Here is a 26979-nt window from a genome sequence, read left to right on the forward strand (position 1 = left end):
GGATGGTGGCAAAAGAGGTAATAGGTTCGTATTTCGAACTCACATAAGAACCTCATTATTTATAAGCGAGAAGCACACAAGTGTTTAATTGTAACACTAGGTACTTTTTACGTCGGAGGTACTTTTAGCACTAGGTACACTAGGTAACACTAGGTACTTTTTACGGATACATTTACGTCGCACTAGAGCTTTACAATGGGCTATTGGCGAAGGTCTAGGAAACATACCTGAGAATGATCCCATTTTACAAATACCATCCATCTCTCCGACAGATCGTAATTGAGACCAGAACCAGATCACGACCAATCTCCAATCCAGTACCCTCAGAAGTATTGATTTGTTAAGGAGACTTGTAGGACTTTGTGACCTAGACAAATTTGGCTTGCACTAGTCACCATTTTATACACGGGGAGTCTTCGGTCAGCGAAGATCAAACTCACGACTTATCGGACATGGGCTCAATGCCCTAACAGACAGGCTAGCCCGGCCCGTTTGATTGTGATATTAGAACAATGCTGTGGTTCGATATGATAACAGAACAGGCTGCCCAATTACTAAGACTTCGAACTTGTTGGTTTTAAACTTATTTCATGATATCAGGTGAATGACTCAGCTTCTCCGAAAATTAGCGCTTTGTAGTTAAATTTAAAAAAAGAAAACTGGTAAGCCGTGAGCCATCCTAAGAACTAAAAATCGGGAGTGATACAAAAGTTTCAGATTTCTGTCCTGAAGTTAATGAAAAACCTTAGCAATTGCAAGCACTTAATTATAAGAAAGACTAAGAAAGGATTGTTGTTGTTTATTTACAACGCACTATGCTATTGGCTGCGTAGAAGCATATTGACGACGGTCTGCAAAATATCCCTGAGGATGATCCTAAGACATGCCATCCCAATTTCGATCCTCTGCAGAAGGGATGGCACCTCCGCTTCTGTAGAACGACGACCTGCGCACGAAATCGAGCACTTTACGGTAGAACAGTTTAACGAGGACCAATACCACACACCCTCGGTCCCTTAGCAGTCATGATCAAAGTGGTCACCCACCCACACACTGACCGCAGCCTCTAATGCTTGACTTTGGTGATCTGCTAGGAATCATGTCTTTACGATCAGCTGGACGTTATGACATTGAAATCCATAGGTTTGTTTCAATGCTTGCCTGTTTAAGTATTTACAAACAAGATACATGAATGCGTGCATTTAAGTGTTGTATTGTTATGATTTCGGGATATTCTAAGTATTGAATTAATACTCATTCTGGGTAAAAATGTTGATCTAAAAGTAAAATGTTTTTAGTATGAATTACAACCTTTCTATTTTAAGAGAGAGAACAGTTTTAAATTTTTAACTAGAAAACAAAACATCGCTTATAATGCCGTTAATATATTATATCTAATATATTTTGTCTCTCTTATAATGCCTCCTTGGCTAAGTGGTATGCTCCGTCAAACACTGAGCGTAAGCGTGGAGGTAGCAGGTTCGAATCGCACTGTTACAGTGAATGTATCTCCGTGCTATCCTTTTCTGTATTGTGCTATTTGTTATTAGACTTAATAAAAATTCATAAACCTTAGTTGAGCACACAAACCTGCAAATGTAAAGAAGCCATGATAAAAAAATTGCCTTAATTTCTAAATAAATAAATATTGTTTTCATGAAGGCACTCATATGAGATGAGACAAATATATGCATCTTAAAACTCTAGAAACCTTTGTATATTTTAAATGTATAAGATGGGTGCGAACGATTCCATCGTACTATTTTGTACATTTTTTATACAACTTCGTAATTTCAAGTTCAAAATTCCAATAATTTTGCCTCAACAAAACGAAATGCAACATAAAACAAAAAAAAGCTTAAAATTGCTACAAAAAAATTTGATTTTCGAAAAAAGAAAAATTTATATTAAGTTCATAAACAATCGACATGCTATATTTTAACTCTGTAGTTTCATTTCTGTAGCCTGTAGAGCCACCCGCATGGTATTTTTTGATACAAGTTACTCCCGAACTGATTAGCTAATGTTGATTTTTTTTTAAATCCATTAAACTTCCTATGCATTGTTCTACTCACAAAATATATGTATGAAATTAGAAATTTACTTAAAGTGCATATTATATGCTAATTAATCAAGCGATGTTGCATAACGTATATTTTTAAGACTTTAATTTTTCTTTTTTCTTTTTTAGCTCTTTTAACTGGATGCATCGATTTGCGCAACCACTTTAAAATAAATGTTTGTAAAACCGTCGTTGCTCATTTAACTGGATTAACGTTAAATGAACAACACTACCTGCATCTTCCGAGGTAAAAAACGAAAGTTGAGTACCTGCAGTTAGTTGTAGTTCATTTACGTCGTACTAGAGCTGCACAATGGGCTATTGGCGACGGTCTGGGAAACATCCCTGAGGATGATCCGAAGACATGCCATCACAATTCTGATCCTCTGCAGAAGGGACGACCTGCATTCGAAGTCGAGCTCTTTACGATAGAACGAGGACCAATGCAGCACACCCTCAGTCCCTACACAGACTGATCCAAGTGGTCACCCGCTTGCACACTGACCACCAGTGATGCTTGACTTCGGTGATCCGGTAGGAACCGTGTCTTAACGATCAGTCCACTGCGGGACCAAGCAGTTAAAATACAACATTATCACAAAACTACTACTATAACATATTACTTTCAATTGTAAATACCAAGATTTTCAATTAAATTTTAAACTATCACTCTAAAAGTTTAAGTTCTCTTTCAAATACGTTGTTCTTCAAGACAAAGTGAATTATATCAATGTGAAGGTATGCACCACATAACAGCAACATGGCTGAAAGGCCTTATGTAGCAAGACGGAAAAGACCCTGAACAGCTCGAAAATAGCAACAAAAATAATCGACAAAGTTTCTTTTCTTAACCGAATTTTTATATGAAACAAACTGAAAAAGTTAAAAAAAATCAAGTTTTAATTCATTAGTTAACACGTTGAATGCCACGCTAATTTTACATGGCTTGCCCGTCTGGCCAAAATGATTTTATGTATTGCATTAATTTCATTAAACCATTTTAGTAACGATAATAATATAAAAGAATTTAAAAGCATTAAAAATTTACTCGAATTGTGTTTCTAATAATCTTGGCTTCACCGGTCACCCCCGTGGTGCTACGAACAAACTCAGTGCTGGTCACCGGTGACCCCCATGGCATTCAACGTGTTAGCGTATTATACTTATTCCAAAGCCATTTTTTGAAACAGTCTAAATATAATGTGCAATTTATGTTTGAGAAGAGCGAAAATTTCAAGCTATGCATACGACAGAAATTATGGATGTTGACCATGCTAATTACGTTAAAGCTTGTGTAATTTTTTTTAAAATCCCTACCGAGTATACCACAGCGGCTTATATTAGTCATTCCCTACGGGATGGTTTATATATTTCCCTTGTACAGAATAAGGTAAAAAACGCAATATTAAAAATCTCAAATTTATAGTGTCTCAAATAAAGCAAAAACACTATCAATTTGACAAACCATTACCAATGAAGTTGAGACACAAAAAAAAATCATAATCTATTTTATTGTTGAAAATAACAGAGGAACTGAAACAAACTCAGAGTTCCATCAAGCAATCTAACTGGTTTTGATATTTTCAGTTCCGTTTTCTACGGAAATGTAATCATCAGACTTCGGTAGCAGTTTTGCTTTTTTCTCAATAAATACCGTAATTTCGCGGAGATACGGGAGCGGCGTTTATGATTTTAAACATTAAATTACGGTATGTGCAGCGTATCTGATGGGGCGACCTATACTTTTTTTTTTTTTTACTTCAATATTCTATTTTGTTGAATTGATTGTCCAAAATTTCAATATTACTCTTCCCCTTTTTTATCTTTTGCAGCGATCTAATTTAATAACTTAGTCTCAATAATAATTTAAAGAATTAACAATGCAAGTTAACAACAATTTGAAAATGTAATAATAGCGCAACAGACCCTAATCCGAAGAAGCCGTTGATGAATTCCTGTCCCTCAACCATCTACATCAGAGGTGTCAAACTCGCTGCCCGAGATTAATATTTTTGCGGCCCAGTCAATATATCCGACGAAAAGTAAAAATAAAATAGAAATGTTAATTAGAAAGGAAAGTAGCATATAAAATTACAATATACTTTATATATAAACTATACGGATCATATTAAATTGTACGCGCGAAAATGTAATTGTTGTTGTTGTTAATTTACGTCACACTAGAGCTGCACAATGGGCTATTGGCGACGGTCTGGGAAACATCCCGGAGGATGATCCGAAGACATGCCATCACAATTTTGATCCTCTGTGGAGGTGATGGCACCCTCGCTTCGAGCACTTCACGGAAACACAGTTTAACGAAAATGTAAAATTCTAATTGGCTTGCGGCACCTGCCATTCCAGGAATACTGCATCGCATCAAAAATACGCAGAAAAAATTTCAAATCATAGAACAAAATTTAAAACAAGGTTTAAAAATTTTAATTCTTTGGAAGACAAATTTTGTTTGTTTTCTNGACCGCAGCCAGTGATGCTTGACTTCGGTGATCTGCTGGGAACCGTGTCTTAACGTTCAGTCCACTGCGGGATTGTTCCTCCGTACTGTTCATCCACAAGGACAAAGGTTTAAAGATTTTAATTCTTTGAAGACAAATTTTGTTTGTTTTCTTCGATTTTCTCAATAAATATAGACTCAGTACCCAGTAATATGCAAATGGAAGTGATTGAGATTCAGTGCGTCTCAAATTTGAAGGCAAAATTCATTGAAGTGAGTGTGCCTGAATTTTACAAATATTTACCGGCAAGGTTTGAAAATACTCGAAAATTCGCATATGAAATTATTTCCATGTTTGGAAGTACTTATCAGTGCGAGCAATTATTTTCTGTTATGAATGGAAATAAATCTCCTGTCCGAAACCGTATTAATAACGCTCACGTTGGGTCAATTTTGAAAGTAGTCTCGGCCAATAAAATTTCTCCCGAAATAGGAAAGATAGTAGCAGAGAAGAGATGTCAAGTATCAAACAATAATTTAACTTTATATATGTTTATTACAATGTACTATTCAAAATAAAAATATTTGTTTCTATGAACACTGATTTTTTTTCTTTTTTTGCGGCCCACCTCAAGTTAAGCATTGTTTATTTGGCCCAAGTTAGCTTTTGAGTTTGACACCCCTGATCTACATGGTTCATAACCATCTAGCTAGGTAGGCTGTAGGTATGAAGAAAAGAAAAAAAAGAAGAAAAATGTACAAACCATTCTTGAAGGTTAAGTTTATCCCCACTTACAAATGAAGGTCAACTTTATTATTTTTACTCTCGGAAGTTTCGAGATGTTCGAGTAAAATTATGCAATATAATGAGCACGTGGATAAAAGAATGCGTGAACTGCTTTATTTATTCTATATTTAATGTTTATTTTAAACAATTTTCAGCTTTTTAATCATCGGATTTATTTATAACTGGGATATTCTAATTCAATTATAAAAGAAATGCGTTCGTAATCATTTCATGCTTTAATGGCAATTTTGAACAAAACTAGATTACTTGTCTATTTCTTACATCTATTTTTAATAATTATTTTAAAGGTTTTGAGCTGTTTACAGTTTGATATGTTAAAATATTAGGAATTTAAAATTAGTAAAAAGGAAACGGGATGCGTTTGTCATTGTTTTGGTAGTACAATGTTGCTCAAAACAAGATTAATTTCATTTTATTTAATTATTATTATTACTTTTTTGAATTATTGTAAGTATTTTCAGCTGTTTAATTATTTGATTTAATAATAAAATCACGAACCGATGTGATGCAATCGCAATTGTTTATATGGTACAATTTCGAACCTAGTAATATTCTTTTTTATCAATTTATTGTATTTTGATACATTATTACATGGCTCTTAACCACTTGGTTTACATAAAATTAGAGTATTTTAAATTAGTATATATGAACGTAATGCTTTTGCGATTGTGTTCCATTTGAATTGCGTACAATTGCACATGGTAAAATTTTACATACATTTGAAAAGTTATGATGAAAATTATCGAAATAAGTACTTTCTGATTTTAAATAAGATAGCATATATTAATTTATAATGTATTTCATAATTATTTTAATGATTATTTAAAAGTTTAATCATTTATTTTATATATAACTTGTCTGTAGCAGATGCGTTATCTCTGCGATCGAGCAAGCAGTAAAATTTTGTGCTGTGTATATCACAGGGTGGCGTATCTTCGAAATTACGGTATTAATTTGTGACCCCTAGTGCGCATACTTTTTTTTTATTCACTCTTTCCAAGGATTTTGAAAATAAATACTAATAAAGTCATGGTGACTCAGGGGATAGAGCGTTCTCCTTCCAATGAGGTGAACTGGGTTCGAATCCTAGCGATGACTGGTCGATACGAATTACGCCCCCGGCTCGCACCGACCACAGCGCAGACGTAAAATATCGTCAGTGGTGGACGGATCATGGGTTAAAGTCCCCTTACAGTCAGAGTAACGGTGGAAAGTCTTTGTGGTTTTCCTCTCCATGTAATGCAAATGCGGGTTAGTTCCATCAAAAAATCCTCCACGAAGACAAAATTTCTCCCAATACTTGATCCAGAAGTTCCCTTATCTTCTGGATTGGGTTCAACATTACGGAGTTACATTACAACATTCAACAACACTAGGATACGGAGCTGAACATCAGTAGTTGTAAACCCAAAATTGGCTGTTCAACGACGGTCCAGTACTAGTAGTCATTATAAAATACCCTGTACGATATATTTCGTTGCTCGGGCTATAGCGGAGTAAGTCTGGCGAAAATAGAAAAGAAAGAAATCAGTTGTATTTAAGAGGCTGAAAAACAACGTTTACTTATTAATTCTTTTTTTATTTATGTGCGATAGCAAACACTTCAATTACAGTTGATCCACAACTTCACAGTCACAATGTTTCACAAATCACTTCAAAAATCTATCACCAACAATAACAAAACAGATAAATATGTAAAATTTTATATATTACTGTAATATACTAAGAAAACTTTAGACTAGAACGTCTAAAGCAAAAAAAGGAAAAAACTATAAAAATAGTACATTTATCTACAAATCTAAATATAGAGTAAGTATATATCAGAATCACAGTCATTAAAATTCTTCGTAATAAAACAAACATCTAAAGGACCTCCTTTTTTTCAAAAAAACAAATAAATAATTAAACTAGCCGTGTTGACAAAAAAGATAAGATACTAAAATAAAATGGCAATAACAGTAATTATGCTTATTTTGTCTCCATTTTTAGTCTAAAAGCTGAAAATAAAAGAAATTCCATTTTGAGATAAAGAGACTAGGTCAATTAAAGTACACTGACAATAAATAAACCATTATTTGTTCCAAAAACGGTTGACAATTTGAAAAATCAGTTCAAGAAAATTGGAAGGCTGTAGAAATGTCCATTTATTGCATTTTGCTTTGGAATACAAGATAATTTATTCTCTTTGAATTTAAAAATTAGGTACAAAGTTCGTCCCCAGATGGCGCCACTGACTGAAAAACTACAAAACCATGTTCTCTGCTATGGATGGTGTTTTCTACGCTAGGGAACGCTGCAAGCTCCATATCACCTATACATCAGGGGAAGGTTACAGTTTGTGGTGCATTTTAAAGCTATTTGGCTCACAATATGATCATTGTGTTATGAGATTCTTGCAAATGTGGTATTTGATTACTTATTACTTGTTTTTACAATGCTAACAATACTTGTGTTTACAATGCTAAAGGTGCTAACACTAACGTAAAATGGTGCACAGCTTGCAACAAGAACAAACAGTAATAAACAAATGGAAAGAGGCGAAATCAGGACTGCCAAAAAAGCGAGTTATTCAAAATCTAGCAACCATGTCACCTTTTTTAACAATATATCTATAAATAACTAAAACAAATTTTCACTTCAAACTCACCAGAATTATTTAATAACATTATCTCATGAAATACGGCAGATTTGAGGTCAGAAATTATCTAATTTATTTCTTTTATTGAAAATAAAATTATCCGTTTGAAAATATCGCCTCGCATAATAAGCTATAGTAAGCAGTTGCAAATTTTCTAGCCGGAACTAAAGCAGGTATTGAGCTTGAGATTGTTATTGTTTACATTTATATTGAAAACACCTTCCATATGTCAGACTATTCCAACCGAAATATTTGCATTGACGTCTGCTAATTTCGTTCTAAAACTACCCCTCACCTTATTGATGCAAATGATGAATTTTCTTTTATTTTCTTTAATAAAAATATGTTTCAGAGATTTTTAGATAGCAGAGCCATCTGTGTTTGCAAGCGTTTGAACAATTGAATTAAACCACATATTTCTCTGTCCTTCAATTGATTTTTTAAACCATTGGTCATAGAAAGAATTAATCGCCTAATTTTTTAAGCAGAATACTGTACACCAAATATTTCTCCATGCTTCAATTGATCTTTTAAATCATTTGTTGTTTTTGAGAACTTTTTAAACACAATATGAAATGATAAAACAATATGCTGAGAAATAAAATATAGTAATAAGAAATTTTTTAATTCAACGAAAACATGATAATGATACATAATTGTAGAATAAAAAATTATTACCTAATAAAAGATTGCATAATGTAAAATAACGCATCAAAAACAATTTTTTCTCATACAACTGAGGGTTCTTTTTTCTTTTAATCTTTTTAAATGAGATTAATTAATTTTTATCACAAATTTTTCTTGGTATATATGAATTTTTTATCATATATAATGTGAAATGAAATATAAAATGAAAGAAAGTCAAGTATTTATTAGTTTTATACTTAGGAATTAATCAATATAGAGAACTATAAGATTGATTATAATGACTTATTACAATGAAATATTATTTATCTAAGCATTTCACGTTTTAAAAATGTTTAGCAACTTAAACAAAAGTTTTATCGACATAAAAATGCCTGATACAATTGTTTATATCACGTGAAAAGAAATTAAAAAAAGAAAAATTTTATAGTTTTTTAGGAAAACTTTTTTAATTCAATCCTTATCAATTACGGGTTACACCATTAAATATAGGGCATGTGTGTAAAACTGAAATGTTAAAAACTAACTCATGTATAGCGAGATTTACTCCAACAGTTAAAAATTGTAGTTTTTGTAAAGCCCTCAAATTAGCTACAACTGATTGAATTGAAACAACTGGTGGTCCTAACACTGTGCAATTTAAATTTTATTATTGCACTTGAATAGTTATTTTTCCTTTCAAATTAATGGTAAATTCTAAAAATGAGAAATTGCTTTAAATAGAAGTCGAACATTCAAAAACATAATTATTTTTTAAAAAATCTCATTTTCTCTGAATTTTACAAATATCTTAAAATTGTTTCTTTTTGTCTCTAAAAATATTGCCAAGGCCTCAACGCTTTTGTAAATTACTATTTCTAAAAATTGTATTTAGACAAAACCTTTACAAATATACTACAAACAACAAAGCTCCAATACAAATCATTCATAAAATGAAAATTCAAAAAATTAAAATAATCGTAAAATTAATTTAAAAAGATATAAATTAAAGCTGCTTCAAATATTTTAAAAGCTACAAACACAAAAACAGTACTTATAAGGGGTAAGCTTGTAAAGCTGTTATCAATAACCATCCAATTCTTTCTAATAAAAAGTGATGAGAAATTTAATAGTAATTAATATAAAAAATTCTACCTGATTATTTTAAATTTCACCTGTTTAGATTTTAAAAAATATTTAAATTACCGCAAAAGGAGCAATTTAACACCATTTCATTTAACTTTTTAAGAAATGAAATGAGTTTAAAAGTGTTCTTTTAGATTATCATAAAAATATTTCTTGTACTTTTTGTTTTTTTAGCTTTCATTATAAGCTCTAAACAAAATTATGTTTATAAAAGAAATTTTTGAATGATGCCCCCCTAACTACTAGCAACATCATATGTAAGCTTTTCTTAAAAAATAAATAAATGAATTCATGGTAAACAGAGCAAAAATAACATTTTTAGCAATTTTGATGCCTGATTAGCTTTTTTTTTGTGTGTTTTGTTAATACCAATTTTTCTTTCAAAAATAAAAAAAATAACAATAAAATAAAAAAGAGATTGCGAAGCATAACACGCTACAAAGTTTTTATTCTGATATTGCGAAGTTGTTTGATAATGGTAAAAGAAAATCAAACACAAAAACTATCAGCTGTACCCTATTCTTTTTGTTTCTTTTTTTCTAGCTCTTACTTGATAACACTCAATAAGAAAAAACTTTGGAAGAATATTGCAAAAATACAAATTTTTCAAGCAATTTATGACAAAATCAAAATAAACAGACTAATTTATTGGTGCGAAGTTGCGTTATATGGATAATGAATATCAAACACAACTACAAACTGACAATTATATACTCTTACATTTTTTTCTTTTTAAAGAATTAACTTTTAAGAAGTTAATGTTATTCTCCAATGGTTTCTTCGGATTTAAATAGTCATCAAATAAAATTTAAAAAGTAATCTAAAAAAAAATTATTATAATTCATAGAATTTTAATAAGATCCTGAATAATTTTTAAGAATTTAAAAATATATACTAGACATGGGATTTAATATTTTTAACACTTGAGCAGAAAAAAAATTTATTTATAACAAACAACAAAAAAAAAGGTTAATAGAAAGAAACTCACCCTTTCACAGATGAAAACAAAATATATGTTAGGGTAAAAAATTAGTAAAAAATAAAATTAATAAATATAAAAAATTTAACAATAGAACTAATAAATATAAAGTTTATATGAAAAATACTCTTTTTCATAAGTATTAACATCTCAAAAAAATAAATAAATTGATAATATAAAACCAATAATAAAGATTTGATTTGAACACACAAGAAAAAAATAATTATCTCATATTGCTTTCACAACATACTTGTATTCTTAAAATTTTTGAGCATTTAATTATGAAAAGCTTCATAACTTTTAAGTTAAGTAGATCATTAAAATATCACAAAAATAAAGCTGCAGTCATATGAAAGTAGTTAATCATTTTCTTCTTCAAAACCTTTGTTTTCTAGTTCTAAACTACAACATGCTCTCTAAACTAACAGAGTGCTATAATTTTGTAAATGACACATTTTTGAATATTTTTTAAGCATTATATTACAAATTATTATTGAATATTAAACTTTTTGTATTTAAAATATTAGAATAAACATTTGGGTAACAAATGATGCAATATTCAAATGCTTTCTCTAAGCCAATTATTCAGAAAATATCAATGTAGGATTCTTTCCTACGATTTAACTTTAGAAAACACCATTAAGGCTGTTGTTTTCTATAGTTAAAGACTGAAAGTAATGCCAATGCAGGAAACTCTGCATTGACATAATCCATGAGAAATGTCTTAAAATTAGCTTCCAAATTTTATACAACTTACAAAGTTTTGCCACAGAAAAATATGAAACTCAAAAAGAACCTTGATATGTCAAATTTTTCTTTCTTTAATTAAATATATTTTAAAGTACACCATTTTTTGAACATCAATTCAGTGATAGTTGAAATTTTGTTAACCTTTTTTTAAAAATTTTAAATTTGAAAATTGCTTTTTATACAATATCTTATATTAAGATACTTTTTTGGGCTATAAATATTGTAAAATATGAATAATAATTCTAATAAAATTATTTTATATTGTGTAAGAACAAGAAAACTTGCATTCCTTTTATTTATGAGAAACATGTTAAAGCTAACTTATCAAAGTTTGTATAACTTATAAACTACAGTGGCATTCAAAAGCTTCAGTTTTACAATTTTTTTTTTTTTGGCTTTTGACTGTTTAAATGAGTGAAAAACATATAATTTTCTTTTAATCTATTAATGTTAACAAATTTAAATAATATCAAATTAGTTTTATGAGCATTAACAATTGTAATCATTGAAACTAAAATAAGCTACATTATTTTTGTGCTCAAAAGTGACCAGTCAATTTAGTATTTTTTGCTTAACTTGGACATTTAAAACTAATGTAACAATATTGATGCTTTACAGTGTTCAAGGCAATTTACCGACCTTAATCCCATATATATATATATTTATGGGAAACAATATAATGTCACATTAAATAGGATCAATAGTCAAATAAAAACCTTTCATTTCCATGTTTGCAACTAAAACTAGAAATGTGCATCATTAACATTATATTGAGACTATGCCAGGTAATTGTCGTTCTGTGTTTTTGCTGCAAAAATCAAGGCTACAAACTATTAACAGTAGATCCTTTTAAAATTTTAATATTGAATTTTCGATTCGATTTATTAAAAAAAAATTTATTAAAGTTAAATCATAATCTAGCCTCGTACTTTTGAACCAAAAAGTATCGTAGATTATTTTAGTATTTATGGTTATGTATCTTCATAATAAATAAGTAATAATTTGATATTATTTGAAGTTGGTTATAACAAAAAATAAAAATTATTTTTTTCCCTCATTTAAACAGCAAAAGCTGAAAAATGTCACAAAAATATTCTGGTCAGACTTTTGCATGCCCCAAGATAACTTGAGACTCAAAGATTTTGCTATATCATTTTTGATTAGAGATTAATACTTAGAAAAGGAAATAATTCAATGAATTAAAAGGCAGATTTTTTCATCATTCACTATTTTTAAATTTCAATTTTTAATAGATTTTGTTTTATTTTAATAGAATTAGAAACAATACACTTTTTGGACAGAAAACTATCCCAGATAAAGTTTTTGATTCTAATTGTACAACGTATTTTAAAACGTTACTTTTAATATAAATTTGACATTAGGAAACAAAAGACTTATAGAGAAAATAGACTTTTTCTTCTTTTTTTTTGGCAAACAAATCTGTGGAAAAACACTACCAACATTCTGATATTTTAACTAAATAAGTAGATAAGTCCATATTCAATAAATAAATAAAGTATAAAAATAAATAAATAAAAGTATATAACATAATTCGTCGACTAATGTTCCTTGAGCAAAAACTGAATGAGGTGATTTCATTTAAAAATACATCATAAAATTCGTGAGAAATCCAGTGAGATAAGTTGCAATATTCTAAAGAACATTCTAGGTTACAAATATTCCAGGCTTCAGTACTTGAAATTTAAGCTAACTTCTACAATCATCATTTTATCTTGATCTTGTACAGCTTTAATTTAAACCCTAGCACATCAGTTAGCATGGCTGAAAATGCTGATAGCACTATAACTTTGGTAATGTTGTAAAGATATGAATTTGCACACAATCCAGATATTTTGAATGGACTCTCGAGTTCCTAAAAAAGATAGAAATTCTTGATTATAGTTTAGACAAAATATTATATTATTAATACGAGAATCATGTGAAATATTTTTGCAAATACAGGGTACTTCATATAACTACCCTTTAATACAGAATTTTTTAGTCATACCGTAAAGAAAGCCCTAACATATTCGCATCGCGAACAAATGAATGCTGAAATCAGTTAGCATCTTATTCCAGAAATATTTACTACAATCAAAGAGAACTTTGATTAAACAGAAGAATAACTTGAGAATGGCATAGTTAGTGATACAAATCTGTCAAGAATTACGATGCTCAAGAAAATCAGAGAGCAAGTGATTGCTGAAATCAGCTAGCATCTTGTTTCAGAAGTATTTGCCACAATCAAAGAGAATTATTTTGATTATATATTCAAACTTGGGATCAATTAGTCTAGTCTTAAAATTTATATTAATTCCCTCTCTTTTCAGTCTAAAATCTCTTCAGATATTATTTTATTTTTACAAACAATTTAAATAGAAAAACATCTAATGCAGTTTTCAAAACAAATATACATTAACTTAAAGCAGGGGGGAAAATATAAAAGTTTTTAATTTACTACTTCCGAAATTAAAATCTGAAAATGTACTTTGGCCTCATTAGATAAAACTAATTAAAAGCAGAATTTACAAACAGAAAATTGATCACTCTCAAAAATCCATATAATAAGTTTTAAAAACAGTAATGAAACACTTCAGTATAACATAGCATTAACTTCCATAATGATACCTTTAATAAATCTGCAGCCAACTTCAAAACATTGTTAGCCAATATTAACTCTTCTTTTTTATGAGGCTTTTGTTCCATATGCAAGTAAAGATTTATCTATAAAAAATAGATAAACTTTGTTAATAAAGTTATAAAATTTAAAAACACTCTACAACAAAATGTAACAAATTTTGACCTGAAATTAAAAACAACTTCAATTTAAAAATGCAATAAAACAAAAAAAAATTTGACCTGAAAGGAAACATAACTTTAATTTAAAAACACAAAACAACAAAACGTAACAAATTTTGACCTGAAAGGGAAAAAATACAGTAAAATAAGTAAATCTAACAAAGCAAAATAAATTAATACACTTGAAATTTAATAATAAAATTTTACTTTCTTCACCATTACCAACAACCATTATCAATTGAAAAGGCTTATCTGAACTTTTTTCTTTTTTTTAAAAAAAGATGTTATTTTCGCTCTAGTTTCCTGTTTTTCTAATTTTATAAGGCCATCTTGTTTGTGATTATTTTCTTAGTCAGATGATGTCATGAGAATATCAGCCTAAGATGTTGCAAGTTCAGTGATCAACAGTTCCTCAAACTTTATGGCCAGCATATTGCCATGCCATTTTTAAAGTTTAATTCCTTTGACAAAAAATTTTGTTTGTTATTTTATCTACATTACTTCTATCAGTACAAACTTCACATGTCGTTGTCATCATCATTGATACAACAATCAAGAGTCACCACTGGTCTTCTCAGACTCAATCTTGCCAGTTCAATACACTAACAGTTTTTAAATCTGCTATAATGGACTCCAGGCAATAAAGGTTTAGGCACTCTCTAGCTCTACTACCAATTTGTTTACATTTAAAAATCTTGTGAGTTGGGCTAGTTTGTCAATAATATGCAAAAATGCCTTCAAATCTCATTTTGTTTAACTTTATAAATTTATAATATCCTAGTAAAAACTAGACGTGTATCACACCATATTTAAAAATCCTGATAATCATTCTTTAAAATAAAAATTATTTTTACAAATAGGAATTTTTCTAATAAAAATGCAATGGGCTGTCGACAAGAACAAAATTATTTAATTTTAATTATGGATGCTTGAGTTTAATATTAAAACGATATACAATAATCTTACCTATAAACACATAAAATGGAGTTTATAAAATTTAAAAGCATACCTGTTCAGTGATAAGTACAGATAAATTCCTGTATTTTTTATTGATTTTAGTTCCTATAACCATAAAACGCAGCAGATAAAGACCAAGTGTCATTGTCCAAAACGAAAGCTCCCAGCAGTACAACTGATCTGTGAATTGCCCTTCTTCCTTTAAGAACTACAAATAAAAAAAAGGCCAAAATGATTTCTTGGTTCCAAAATTTATGAACATTTAATTAAAACATATTGCTTTTAAATTAAATGCTCATAAATTTCATTAAAATCTTACTTAAACGACATTATTAATACAGAATGATAAATTTATCCTAAAGATATATATTTATCCTAAATATCTATGTAATTTATCATAACATAATTCTTCACGTTTTCAGATTATTTTCGTTTTTAGAAACACCAGCAACAAAAAAAGTATTTAATACTCGATTTTTTACCAAACATGTTATTCACGTTTTTTGACTTTTAACAGTCTCTGATGTTAAAAAGAATTTAATTGGATAAACATTGCTCATATTTCCTAATGGCATAAACAAACTTGTATAAAAGATAAACAAATCGCATGCTCTTAATCCTTAGTTGCTAAAGTAATATTTAAACAGTCCTTTTTTATATCTGCATAAAATTTATCAGCTTTTTCTATATCTTTTTAAGAGTAGTATTTAACTGAATAGACATTGCGCAATGTCTATTCAACTGGAAAATTTCTGATCTAATGATCAGATCATGTATTTAACATGCATTCTTAATATTTTGAAAAAAATATCATAAGTATGCAAATTAATAATGCATATTAGTACATGATCTGATCATTAAGTCTGAAAAATTTCTGATCTAATGATCAAATCATGTACTATCATTCATTCTTAATGTTTTGAATAAATTATCATAAGTAGCAAATTAATAATTAGTATTGCATATTAGTACATGATCTGATCAGGGAGTCAGAAAATTTTTTGATCTAATGATCAGATAATGTACTAACAAGCATTCTTAATGTTTTAAAGAGATTATCTTAAGCATGCTAATTAAATAAGAGTAGAAAAAAGTTATGAGATCTGAAACAAAAATGTACTTTCTCTGAATGCACATACCTTTTTTCCCAAAAATATTGGATGCCTAACCTTCAAAATAAGGAAAGCAGCTGTAATCTTGTCTTAATAGTTTAGACAGGAATTCAATTAAAAGTTTAATCCCCTTAATGTTAATTTATTCTTTCGCGCTTAACACAGTATCTATGGAAGCATTACAACCAGGGCCGGATTAACCTATAGGCACATGCCTAGGGCCTACGAAATTCAGGAGCCTACGAAAAACTTGGGAGAAAAAAATTTGTTGGCAAAAATAATTTAGCTTTAAAAACAACAGGTGTATTTTGCACAAAATTATGAAGATACAAATAAAAATATAATATTTTTCGGTAATAAATTATTTTGCAGAATCTTATGATCTAAGATATTACTTTTTTGCGATTTTTGGATTCAACGAAATCTTGTATTATGCTGTCGAATTGCAGATAAAGTTCGATAAACAAATTTTTAAATTAAAATCCATATTAATAAAAATGTAAAAAAAAATGTGCAAGAAAATTTTAGCATATATTTTGAAAAAAGGGGAGGAGTGGGGGAAGGAGGGGAGGGCCCAAAAACGGCTGTGCCTAGGGCCTACGAAAGGTATAATCCGGCTCTGATTACAACCAATCATAAATTCACTAACTATAGAACCATAAAACTCTTTTATGCAAAGATAAATTCTCGAAAAAATAAAAATTTTAAGATAGTTTATCATTTATTATTGTTTTAGTTTGAAAAAGAAAGAAAATAATTTTAATTATACGGTATACAATAGTTTTACAATATTTTACAGTTTTACAATAATTCACGCTATGTAATATTAAATGACAAAATACAAAAATGAAACAGAATTAGTCAATTAGTTCTTGAGAAATGAAAGTTAAAAAATATGACTAATTTTAATGTTTATTGTAACACAACAATACAGATTCAATGGTTACTGTATAAGTATTTATTCTTTAAAAAAATTTAGAAACAGACCACTAAATTGGATAACAGTTTATACTATTCATTTTTTACTTGCAACATTATTAAAGTTCAAATTTTGATGACATTTTTAATTTCTATAATTTTTTTTTCTTTTTTTTTTTTTTTTTTTTTTTTTTTTTTTTTTTTTTTTTTTGCATTTTTGACTTTTTTGTTTTTTTATTTCATTTTTAAATACTTAGGGTCTTTTTTTGACATTTGTGGGTTTTTTATTAGGTCATTTTTTACGGAACTTCGTTTTTGATTTTTGCTGAAAACGTCTAATCTCGAAATTGAAATTTTATTTTGTAGACTATGTGAAACAAAGGTTGCAGCTGAAAAACGATTCACATTTATCTGCCATATTGGAAGGAATGTTAATATTTTCCAATATGCAGGAGAAAAGTAAATCGTTTTTATCCAACTTGCTGTCCAACTTACTGAAACAAAAAAGCAAGCATCTCGTTGTTTGTTTGAGCAATGTAATTCATCTAAAGAATCAAGATAATCACCATTTTACAAAGAATTGTGTGGGATTTTCCTGTCTGCAAATATTTCTCTTACAGTTTATAGAAAGACACACTGTATACCCAAACTGTTCATATGGAATCCACATTGTAAAAAATTTACATTGACAATTGCTACATTGATATTTTGAACAATATTAGAAAAAATTAATAAGAAAAAAAAATTTGCCAATTGACAAAATTATTTTTTGCTCATTTTTGCATTTAACAATAATTTCAAATAGTAATCAAAATAAAATCTCAATTTCTACTGATATAACATGTTCAAACACAATATGTTACATGAAATTTCAGAAAAAAAAAATGATTGACAAAAATTGTTTACCTGTATGCAAAGGAATGATACTATGCACACTTCAATAATAAATGTGATGGACACAATCACATCAACTGAACGTTGAGGTCCTAATTTCTGAAAAAGATTGTCAATTAATAAATAATCTTAAATAGATAAAAAATCAAGTTTGAGTATACGTTTGATAAAATAATAATGTATTATTTCAACTTTAATTATAATAAACTCGAATTAGCAACAAAGAACTTATAAAAAAAATAAAAAAAACTTCCGAGTAAAACTTCAAAAATAAAGGTTTAAAAAGATCCATATTAACAAACAATACTTTCATGATTACTTTTGTCCTGAATTGAAAATTTATTTTACTGCACTCAAACTTTTGTACATAATTTGGAATAAAATAGCTGTTTATAACAACATAAATCATTTTTAGAATTTTATCAGAAAATTTTAAATAAAAAAGCCTAAGGAAAACCTACTCTAAATATGAATACAGGAAAGCAAGGTAGAAATATTATAATTTTTAAACCTTATTTCACAGATAAATTATGAAAAAATTTTCTTGATACCATAATATTTACTATTTTATGAACAGACGACTGCCTGCTTCATATTAAAATCATGTCATTTCTGAAAATGTTTAATTTTATAAAGCCAATCTACACTTAGGGAAAAATGCATCAAATTTAAAATAACTAAAAGTTAGATTGATTACTACATTTTATTTTCATTTAATTTACATTTGACATTTTAATTAGCCTTTTATGTACCGACATGACATTTAAGTCCCACTAATATTATTTCCATACAGCATGGAGACAGAATAAAATATACTATCAAAATGTATCTGTCCCAGTAATAAGACTTTTTGTTTTATCATTACTAGTTGACAACACATAATTATGTGAAGTTGAACTAGGGAACTATTTAGTTGTTATTTTGTTCGGGAGTGCAATATTATGATTACTCAATTTCATTCCTCAAATCTCAACTTTTTATCTCAAACAATTTTCCAAGTAAGTCTTTCATATTTTTTTTATTCATTCACATTTTTAACTAGTTATAAAAAAAAACATTAAATGTTAAACAATAATTAAAATTTTATAATGTGTTGTTGTCTTCGTAGGCTATTAAAGCAAGGGGTGCGATTGGTCTTGTTTACCAGTAACGCCACTTGTAGCCAAGAATTCGACTTCTGCCACACCCATACGTCACATCTGTTCATAGGATGGACCCATTCATTCATCCCCAGATCGTAATTTTGACCAAAACCAGAGAACGATCAATCTCCAATTCAGTACCCCCAGAGGTATAATTTGCTAAGGGAACATGGAGGACTTTATGAACTAACAGATTTAACGTGAACCAGTCACTATTTACTACACGGAAAGTTTTCGGCAGGTTGGATTCAAACTCCCATTCTCACGAATGTGAGTCCAGCATTCTGTCAACCAGGCTATCCTAATCTTTATAATGTGCTCTAAGTGCCAAATTAAACATTTTATGTAAACTATGAAAATAATATGGAATATTAAAAAAATATCTGTCAAAGAGTAAAATAGGGCACATGGGCCAAAAAAGTTTAGTACACTTATAAAAATGTTTTAGTAATTTGGTAAATAACTCGTTGTACACGAGGTACAATTATAAATTTACAAAAGTGAAATGTTAACATTTTGCTTGATCAGCAAAATTTGAAGATTCAGCAAGATATAAAAAATTATAAAAGTTTTTGTAACTTTGAATATTTCGTTCTTTTTTTTTTTTTGCTCTAAAGTTTAATTTAAAATATCAAGCACTGCTCAGAGATTCACCTACTTCAATAATTATGTAAGTGATGATTATTGACAATGAATGATGATAGGCCCATAGCTTTTCACCATTCATAAGCAGTTTTCATCCCAATTCCTTAACACTCCCCTCTAATATATTTTTTAAACTCTTACCCACCAATTTCTCTAAAAAGTGTTATCCGAATCTGTAACTTTCATTTTGTTCATAGTTAGTAAAATTAAATTTGTTATTTCTATGCTACACATCCCTCTAAACTTGTGAAAATTAAAAAATTATAATTATTCAGGTAGAAGAGTTTTTTATTTTTAAAACATATGCCTAACAAAAAAACGATGATAATGAATTTATTAAAGAATTGTTTTAGCATGCTTCGATATTGTAATGATTCCATTCTTGCAAATTTGATTTTAAAAAACGGTCAATTTTCAAGTCCAGTGATTTTATCAGTGGCTGATACTGTATAATATTATTTAACGATCTCCTGCTACATATTTGCTTCGAAAACCAAAAAATGGTGAATAAATGGTGAACATTAAATTCAATATTTTAGAGATCTTTTCCCCTGGGAATATATCTATAATTTTATAGCACACTAAAATTTGCAATTGTTTTTTTTTTAAATATATTTTAGCATATGGTTAAAAACATTATTGTTTATTTCAATACAGTAAGACAAAATACAAATCAACTATAAACTATATCAAAAGCTATCTCCATTAGAAACTACTGAAACTATAAAATTTTTTAAAGCATGAAAAAAAGAAAGATTTTAATATTTATTTTTAAAAATTACATTAAATTTAAACGAGTAAAAGCGTTCATACAGTTATTAAAAGCAAATCATAAATTAAACAAATTTACCAATTTGTTGAGGTAAACAAACAGAATTTGCACAAAAAAAACTGACAAAGCTTACTTTCAAGTAAGACTGGGTTGATAACCATGTTTTAACATCTTTATTTTTGTAAAAAACATGAACTGAACATAATTTACATGAAACAAAACTTTACATAACGTTACTAACTTCATGCAAACTCTGTTATTATGAAAAACATGAACTTAACATAAATTGCATAAAACAAAAATTTAACAGAGTTCTTTCTTTTAAATAAGACTGGATTAACAAACATACCTTAATATTTTTAAGTTTATTAAAATTTCATTCGTGTTAAGAACATGAACTGAATAAAATTTGAAAAGAAATTAAACTGATAGAATTTTTACCTTTAAATAAGACCTTATTGATAACCATATCTTAACGTTACTAACTTCATGCAAACTCTATTATTGTGAAAAACATGAACTTAACATAAATTGCATAAAACAAAAATTTAACAGACTTCTTTCTTTTAAATAAGACTGGATTAACAAACATACCTTAATATTTTTAGATTTATTAAAATTTCATTCGTGTTAAGAACAGGAACTGAATAAAATTTGAAAAGAAATTAAACTGATAGAATTTTTACCTTTAAATAAGACCTTATTGATAACCATATCTTAATATTCTTAACTTTATTCAAACGAAAATGAGGCAAATCAGATCTTTTAGCTCTCCTTGAAGAGGTAAGATAACAAAAGTGTTTGGCATACAGAAAGCGCTGAAAGAAGTGCAAAAATATACTATTAAAAATCACAATTTCAATTTTAAGAAATTAGAATTCAAAAATATGTTTTCATATTACCTGGGTGAAGGTTTTTTCAGCAACTGATAATAAGAAGAAACATCCTAGACTAAGTACAAATCTTTCAAGCATAATAATCATTACCACAAGTTTTACCCTAAACAAATTAAAGATAAAATATTATCATATATAAAGATAACTGATAATAAAAAGAAACATCCTAGACAAAGTACAAATCTTTCAAGCATAATAATCAATACCACAAGCTTTACCTTAAACTTAGCAAAGATAATATTATCATATATAACGATAACTGATATTAAGAAGAAACATCCTAGACTAAGTACAAATCTTTCAAGCAAAATAATCAGTACCACAAGTTTTACCATAAACAAATTAAAGACAATATCACATATATTATAATATTATCATAAATATCATATCATATAATTAAAGATAATAAATTATATGATATGATATTCATGTAGACTGCCATAGAAACATACTGAAAAAAAAATAATGAGAACCAAATAAACAAAATAAAAAAGTTTTTGACGAAACTTCTGCCTTTATCAGAAAAAGGTAAAACTCCTAAGCAATTGATTATTCAAATGGAAAATGCACATAAAAAGAATTAAACAATATTTGCAACGCTCTTTGCTTTAAATTTTGATACAATGCTCATTCTGCCAAACTATATGCTTTACTACTGAATAACAAACACATACATTTTTAGAGCAATTTATTCTTGACGGGGCTATAAGAAGGAATTATGATAAATAAAAATTTCTAAAGTGGAAATGCTTAAATAACATTAAAACAATTCTATAATCATTAATTAAATCTAATACTGGATGAAAAATAACAAGCAATAAATAAAATTGTTTTTAACAAAACATTTAAAAAATCCCAAGCAAAGTTTTTAATTTTTGTAATCCAATGATGAATTCTGGTTTTAAAAAAACGAGGCACCATTTTTAAACAAACTACTGGACTGAATACAGCTGAGCACTGACAAATTTTGCATTAGAAAGTATATGCATGAAATACGAAAAATTCCCCTAAATAAAAATAATAATGTTTATACAAAATGTGTCTGTTTTTTAATATTAAAAAATTTATTATTTATTTATAAGAGTAATATTTAAGTTTTAAATTTCAAGGTTTGTTTAGTAGAAAAAGTATTTAGAGTCGTTTTTTTATCCATAAAATTTCATTTTTCATGTTCTAAAATACACATGAATAAAATTATTTTAGATGCTTTGTAATAAAAAGGCATTGATCTAGAATATTTAAATTATAATTACATTATACACTTAAAAGAAATTGAAATTAAAAATAAAAGATACTGCAAAGTCAAAATTAATTAAATTTCTTTCTTTTCCCAGAAATTAAGTGAATAAAACAAAATAATAGAAAAACACTCGTTCAACAGTTACATTACTTGTAGAAAGACAAAAGTTTAACAAAAAATAATCAATGCAATGTTTTCAATTCTTCTCTTCTTCATGAAGTAAAAATAAAATAAATAAACGAAATCAACTTTATACAATGAGTAACATAAATTAAATGACATGGATGAGCCACTAGTGATGCTAGAATAGCAAAAAAATCAAAAACATACTTTAAGTTTGGTCCTAATACTATATCCAGGAAGCTATCGGTAATTTTGACAACCTCTTCAGTTGTTGGAACATTCAAAGTCAAGATATCAGTGGCAACAGTCGGTACATCACACACAGACAGTCCATTCCGCAGACGAAAAAGTAGAGGAAGCAATGATAAAAGTGTCGCACAAAGCACACCAATGTATAAATACTCTGAGTGGTGCTTGGAAGAGTCCACTTTGTGTATAATTGCAGAGCTGATATCCAGGGCAGTCAAATCAACTTTCTTGCATTCATTGAGTTGCCAAATGGTGCAGCTCACTTTAAGAAAAAGTTAATCGAGCAGAACCACATTATAGAGATTTTTGTTACATAAAGAAAATATGAAAAATACATAAAGAAATCAAGTAGAAGTTTTTTAACATTAGGCCCATAGTAAAAGTAAACACTCGTAAAAAAAATGCAAATAGAAATGAAGTAAAATATTTTTAAAATTAGGTTAATTTTTTTATATTTTTATTTCCAATGAGCTGCACAATCGGCCTTGCCGATGAGCAGACCTAGTGCCTTCTCCAGAGGTGGTATCCACTCTTTCAGGACCACCACAATGGGTGAGATACTGTTGGTCATGTTAATTTGGACGTCTAGTTTCTGCCACACTAGATGGCAGCACCAAGACTCTATTTGGATGCTAAAATGCACTGGGAATTTAATTTTGCCGGAAATGCCAAAAGCCAATAAGGCACTCCAAGGATCTTTTACATGCCGCATAATCATGCGACATGGCCGCTGAGGATTTCCTGCATCCCGAAAATCCGGTGTCTGGGCCAGCGATCGAACCCGCAGACTTGGGCTCAGAAGGCCGACGACAAACCAACTGCGCCACCCAGCCACTAAATTAGGTTAATGGTATCGCTTAAATTAAAAACCCATATAATATACTTATAAGAATGGAATTAAGACGAATGCAGTATACTCTCTAGCACGGTAGAATGGATACTGTATACTCTCGATATTACAAAGTTAAGGAAAGGGAAGAATTTTGAGATAACAAACTCGGAGTTAAATATATTCTAAAAAGTAGAAAAATATATTCTAAAAAGTAGAAAAATATATTCTACAATAGTACTCCAAAAAGTCATGAAACATAAGAATAACTACTAATAATTATGCATGTAACGACTATGTATATAATGATAGTTGACCATAAGTCTAAATACAGCAATGATAATTTTTAAAAGGCAAAAATAATTATGCATTAAATAGAAAAGAATTGGTTTACAATAAACTTACAGTGTGATTTTTCTGAAAAAATTAATTTTGTGTTTTGAGAAATATTAGACATAACAAGGTTTTAAGAAAAAAACTCTTAGACATAGGAATTCAAATTAATATTAGGTAGATATGTTATGCCAAAAGGGAAAAATATTTTTTTGACATAACAAGGTTTTCAAGAAATAGAAGTTCGATATATCGAGAGTATACTATATATTAAATGTTACATTCATAGTAAAACTAAGCACTCATACAAAAATACATAAAAAATTAAATTATATGTTTTTTAACATTAGGTTTGCAATAAAACTGAGCACTCATATAAAATACTTAAAGAAATGGAATAAAAATGTTTTTCATGTTAATTTTATGGTAACCCTAAGGATTCATGTAAAAATAAAGTCATAGAAAATGAATATGGAGATTTAATTGTTTTTTTAATTAATAACTAAAACTTTTTTTTGTATAAGTGAAACATCAATAACTGATACTTTGATTGATTGATATGGGGCACCAAGCTCAAAGCATAAAATTTATGAAATAATGCATTCCAAAGTGCGCACTCAAATCAAACAGTGCTATAAACTATGTGAAGTGAAAAAAAAGAGAAAATACGAAGATGGAAAATTCACTAGGGCACCTCAGGTTTTGAGAAACCAAATTTATCTAAAAAAAAGAAAAGAAGCTCCTTGAAGGGAAAATAAATTGAAGGTTATGAAAATTTAAAACATATAGTGGAATCATGAGTCGCAATGGCAAGGTATTGCAATGGGAATAAAACGCTGGCCTTCTAATGAGGTGAGCCAAGTTCGAATCCCAACACTACTTGGTCACTATGAATCTGCATTGCACCAGCCAAAGTGCTGATGTGAACTATCCTCAGTGGTAGACGGATCATGGGTTAGAGTTTCTTTGCCATCAGGCTGGCCATAGAAGGTTCTCATGGTCTTCCTCTCCCTGTAACGCAAATGTGGGTTAGTCCTCCATAAAAGAAAATGTCTCCCAACACTTGATCCAGGAGTTCCCTTTTCTTCTAAATTGGGTTCAAAATTACAAGGCTATGGAATTGAACACTAGTCGTAAACTCAAATATTAGGTCCGCTGCTCAAGGATGGTTATAAAATAAAATATAGTGGAATCATTATTTTAGTGAAACAAGTTGCATAAAGCATACATATGACTTCAACGAAAAAAATTTGGCGAAAAATAACTCTCAGACTTTAGAAAGACAAGTCATGAAATGGTTTCCATATGAATTTGAAGGGATCAAAGTGGCAATGAATTTCCTCAGTGACTTTAATCCTAAGGAAAGTATAGCTGTGACTATCAAGTGACTAAAGTCGCAATAAATATTCAGGGGAACTATCATATGATATCTCAAGATAAAGTAACATTTAAGTCAGATTATGACTTCCTTGTGACAATTCAAAATGGTCACCAGTGATTGTGATTATTTTTGACTTTATGATGTCACTGTGACAATCTATACTATCTGGGTAGTTTTATGGATTAAAAAAAAAAGTTCTTACCAATTAAGGATAAAATTTTAAAAACTAAACTACACCTCCTTTTTAAAAGAATTAAAAAAAAAATTACTACATAATAAAGGATAAAAAACTGCTAAATAATAACATAAAAATTTTAACTTTTTATGTTATTATAGGATAGCAGCTGATAGTATTTTGTTTTTCAGGTGTAATTCAATAACATCAAACCAAACGAGGGATTACAAATAATTACCTGAATGAGAAAAACAATATAACATTAAAATAGTTCGTATCAGTAGCAAGATTCATTTAACTATGAACATAATACTTTTATCACAGTAAGGGTAAAATGAAAACAAATTAATGTTTTCATTTTTCGTATTGAAGAACTGTGTTTTGTATCCCCAAATATTTAAAAAAACATGTTTTTCACATTCAAAAAAATTATGAAAAATACTTCATGCACATATATAATAAGGGAAATAAATTTTAAATCTAAGTGCAGCAGTGTTAAACTAACTTAATATCATGCTGCCAAATTATAAGTCAGAAAAAATACCTTTAAAAAATAACTTTACAGTACAGTTTTTTTTTTAAATAAATACTGTAATTTGTTTAAAAAGTGAAAACTGCTAAAAATATTCAAAATGTTATAAGAATATAAAATTCCTAACAAGTAAAAAAAAAATGCTGTGTATTTAAAATAAATCAGTCACTGCTAAGAATTAAAGGTAAATTTACAAAAATATCATAACAATGAAATGTAATAAAATAAAATGAAATATTATACATTTTATATCAGAGCAAATCGAACAGTCACCTGCTCTTGGGCGGTAACCTAAAAACAAAGGATAAGGAAAAGGATCAAAAAAAGGAACTAAGAACTACAATGCTTGCAATAACTAATGCATGAAAACATAAACCAAATATTGAAAAAAAGAACTACATAAAGTGAATACATGCAACATTAAAAATTCTTTTTATGGAAAAAAAGAGTGAGGAAAAGAATGATACCTTTATCTAATCCAATATATCCCACACTTGGCACTTTTTTTGAGGGCTAAAAA

The 26979-nt window shown here is 28.7% G+C and overlaps 1 protein-coding gene across 5 annotated transcripts in view; it reads right to left on the reverse strand.

Moving 5' to 3' along the window:
• Window positions 1-12705: 12705 nt before the first annotated feature.
• LOC107443498 (putative homeodomain transcription factor) overlaps window positions 12706-26979 on the reverse strand; it is a 31544-nt gene continuing 17270 nt past the window's right edge. For 3 of the 5 annotated variants that reach the window (XM_043042977.2, XM_043042975.2, XM_043042976.2), the window contains exons 11-19: window positions 26927-26972; window positions 26703-26750; window positions 23168-23471; window positions 21604-21700; window positions 21388-21519; window positions 18155-18241; window positions 15271-15426; window positions 14091-14186; window positions 12706-13335 (exon numbers count right to left, since the gene is read on the reverse strand). In XM_043042977.2, coding sequence (XP_042898911.1) covers window positions 13186-13335; window positions 14091-14186; window positions 15271-15426; window positions 18155-18241; window positions 21388-21519; window positions 21604-21700; window positions 23168-23471; window positions 26703-26750; window positions 26927-26972 — 1116 coding nt within the window. In that variant the 3' untranslated portion in view covers window positions 12706-13185. The remainder of the gene's footprint in view (window positions 13336-14090; window positions 14187-15270; window positions 15427-18154; window positions 18242-21387; window positions 21520-21603; window positions 21701-23167; window positions 23472-26702; window positions 26751-26926; window positions 26973-26979) is intronic. The other 2 variants (XM_071184063.1, XM_071184064.1) reach the window with 2 other exon arrangements.

This window comes from Parasteatoda tepidariorum, chromosome 8 (assembly GCF_043381705.1).
Source record: "Parasteatoda tepidariorum isolate YZ-2023 chromosome 8, CAS_Ptep_4.0, whole genome shotgun sequence".
NCBI classification, from domain to species: Eukaryota; Metazoa; Arthropoda; class Arachnida; order Araneae; family Theridiidae; genus Parasteatoda; species Parasteatoda tepidariorum.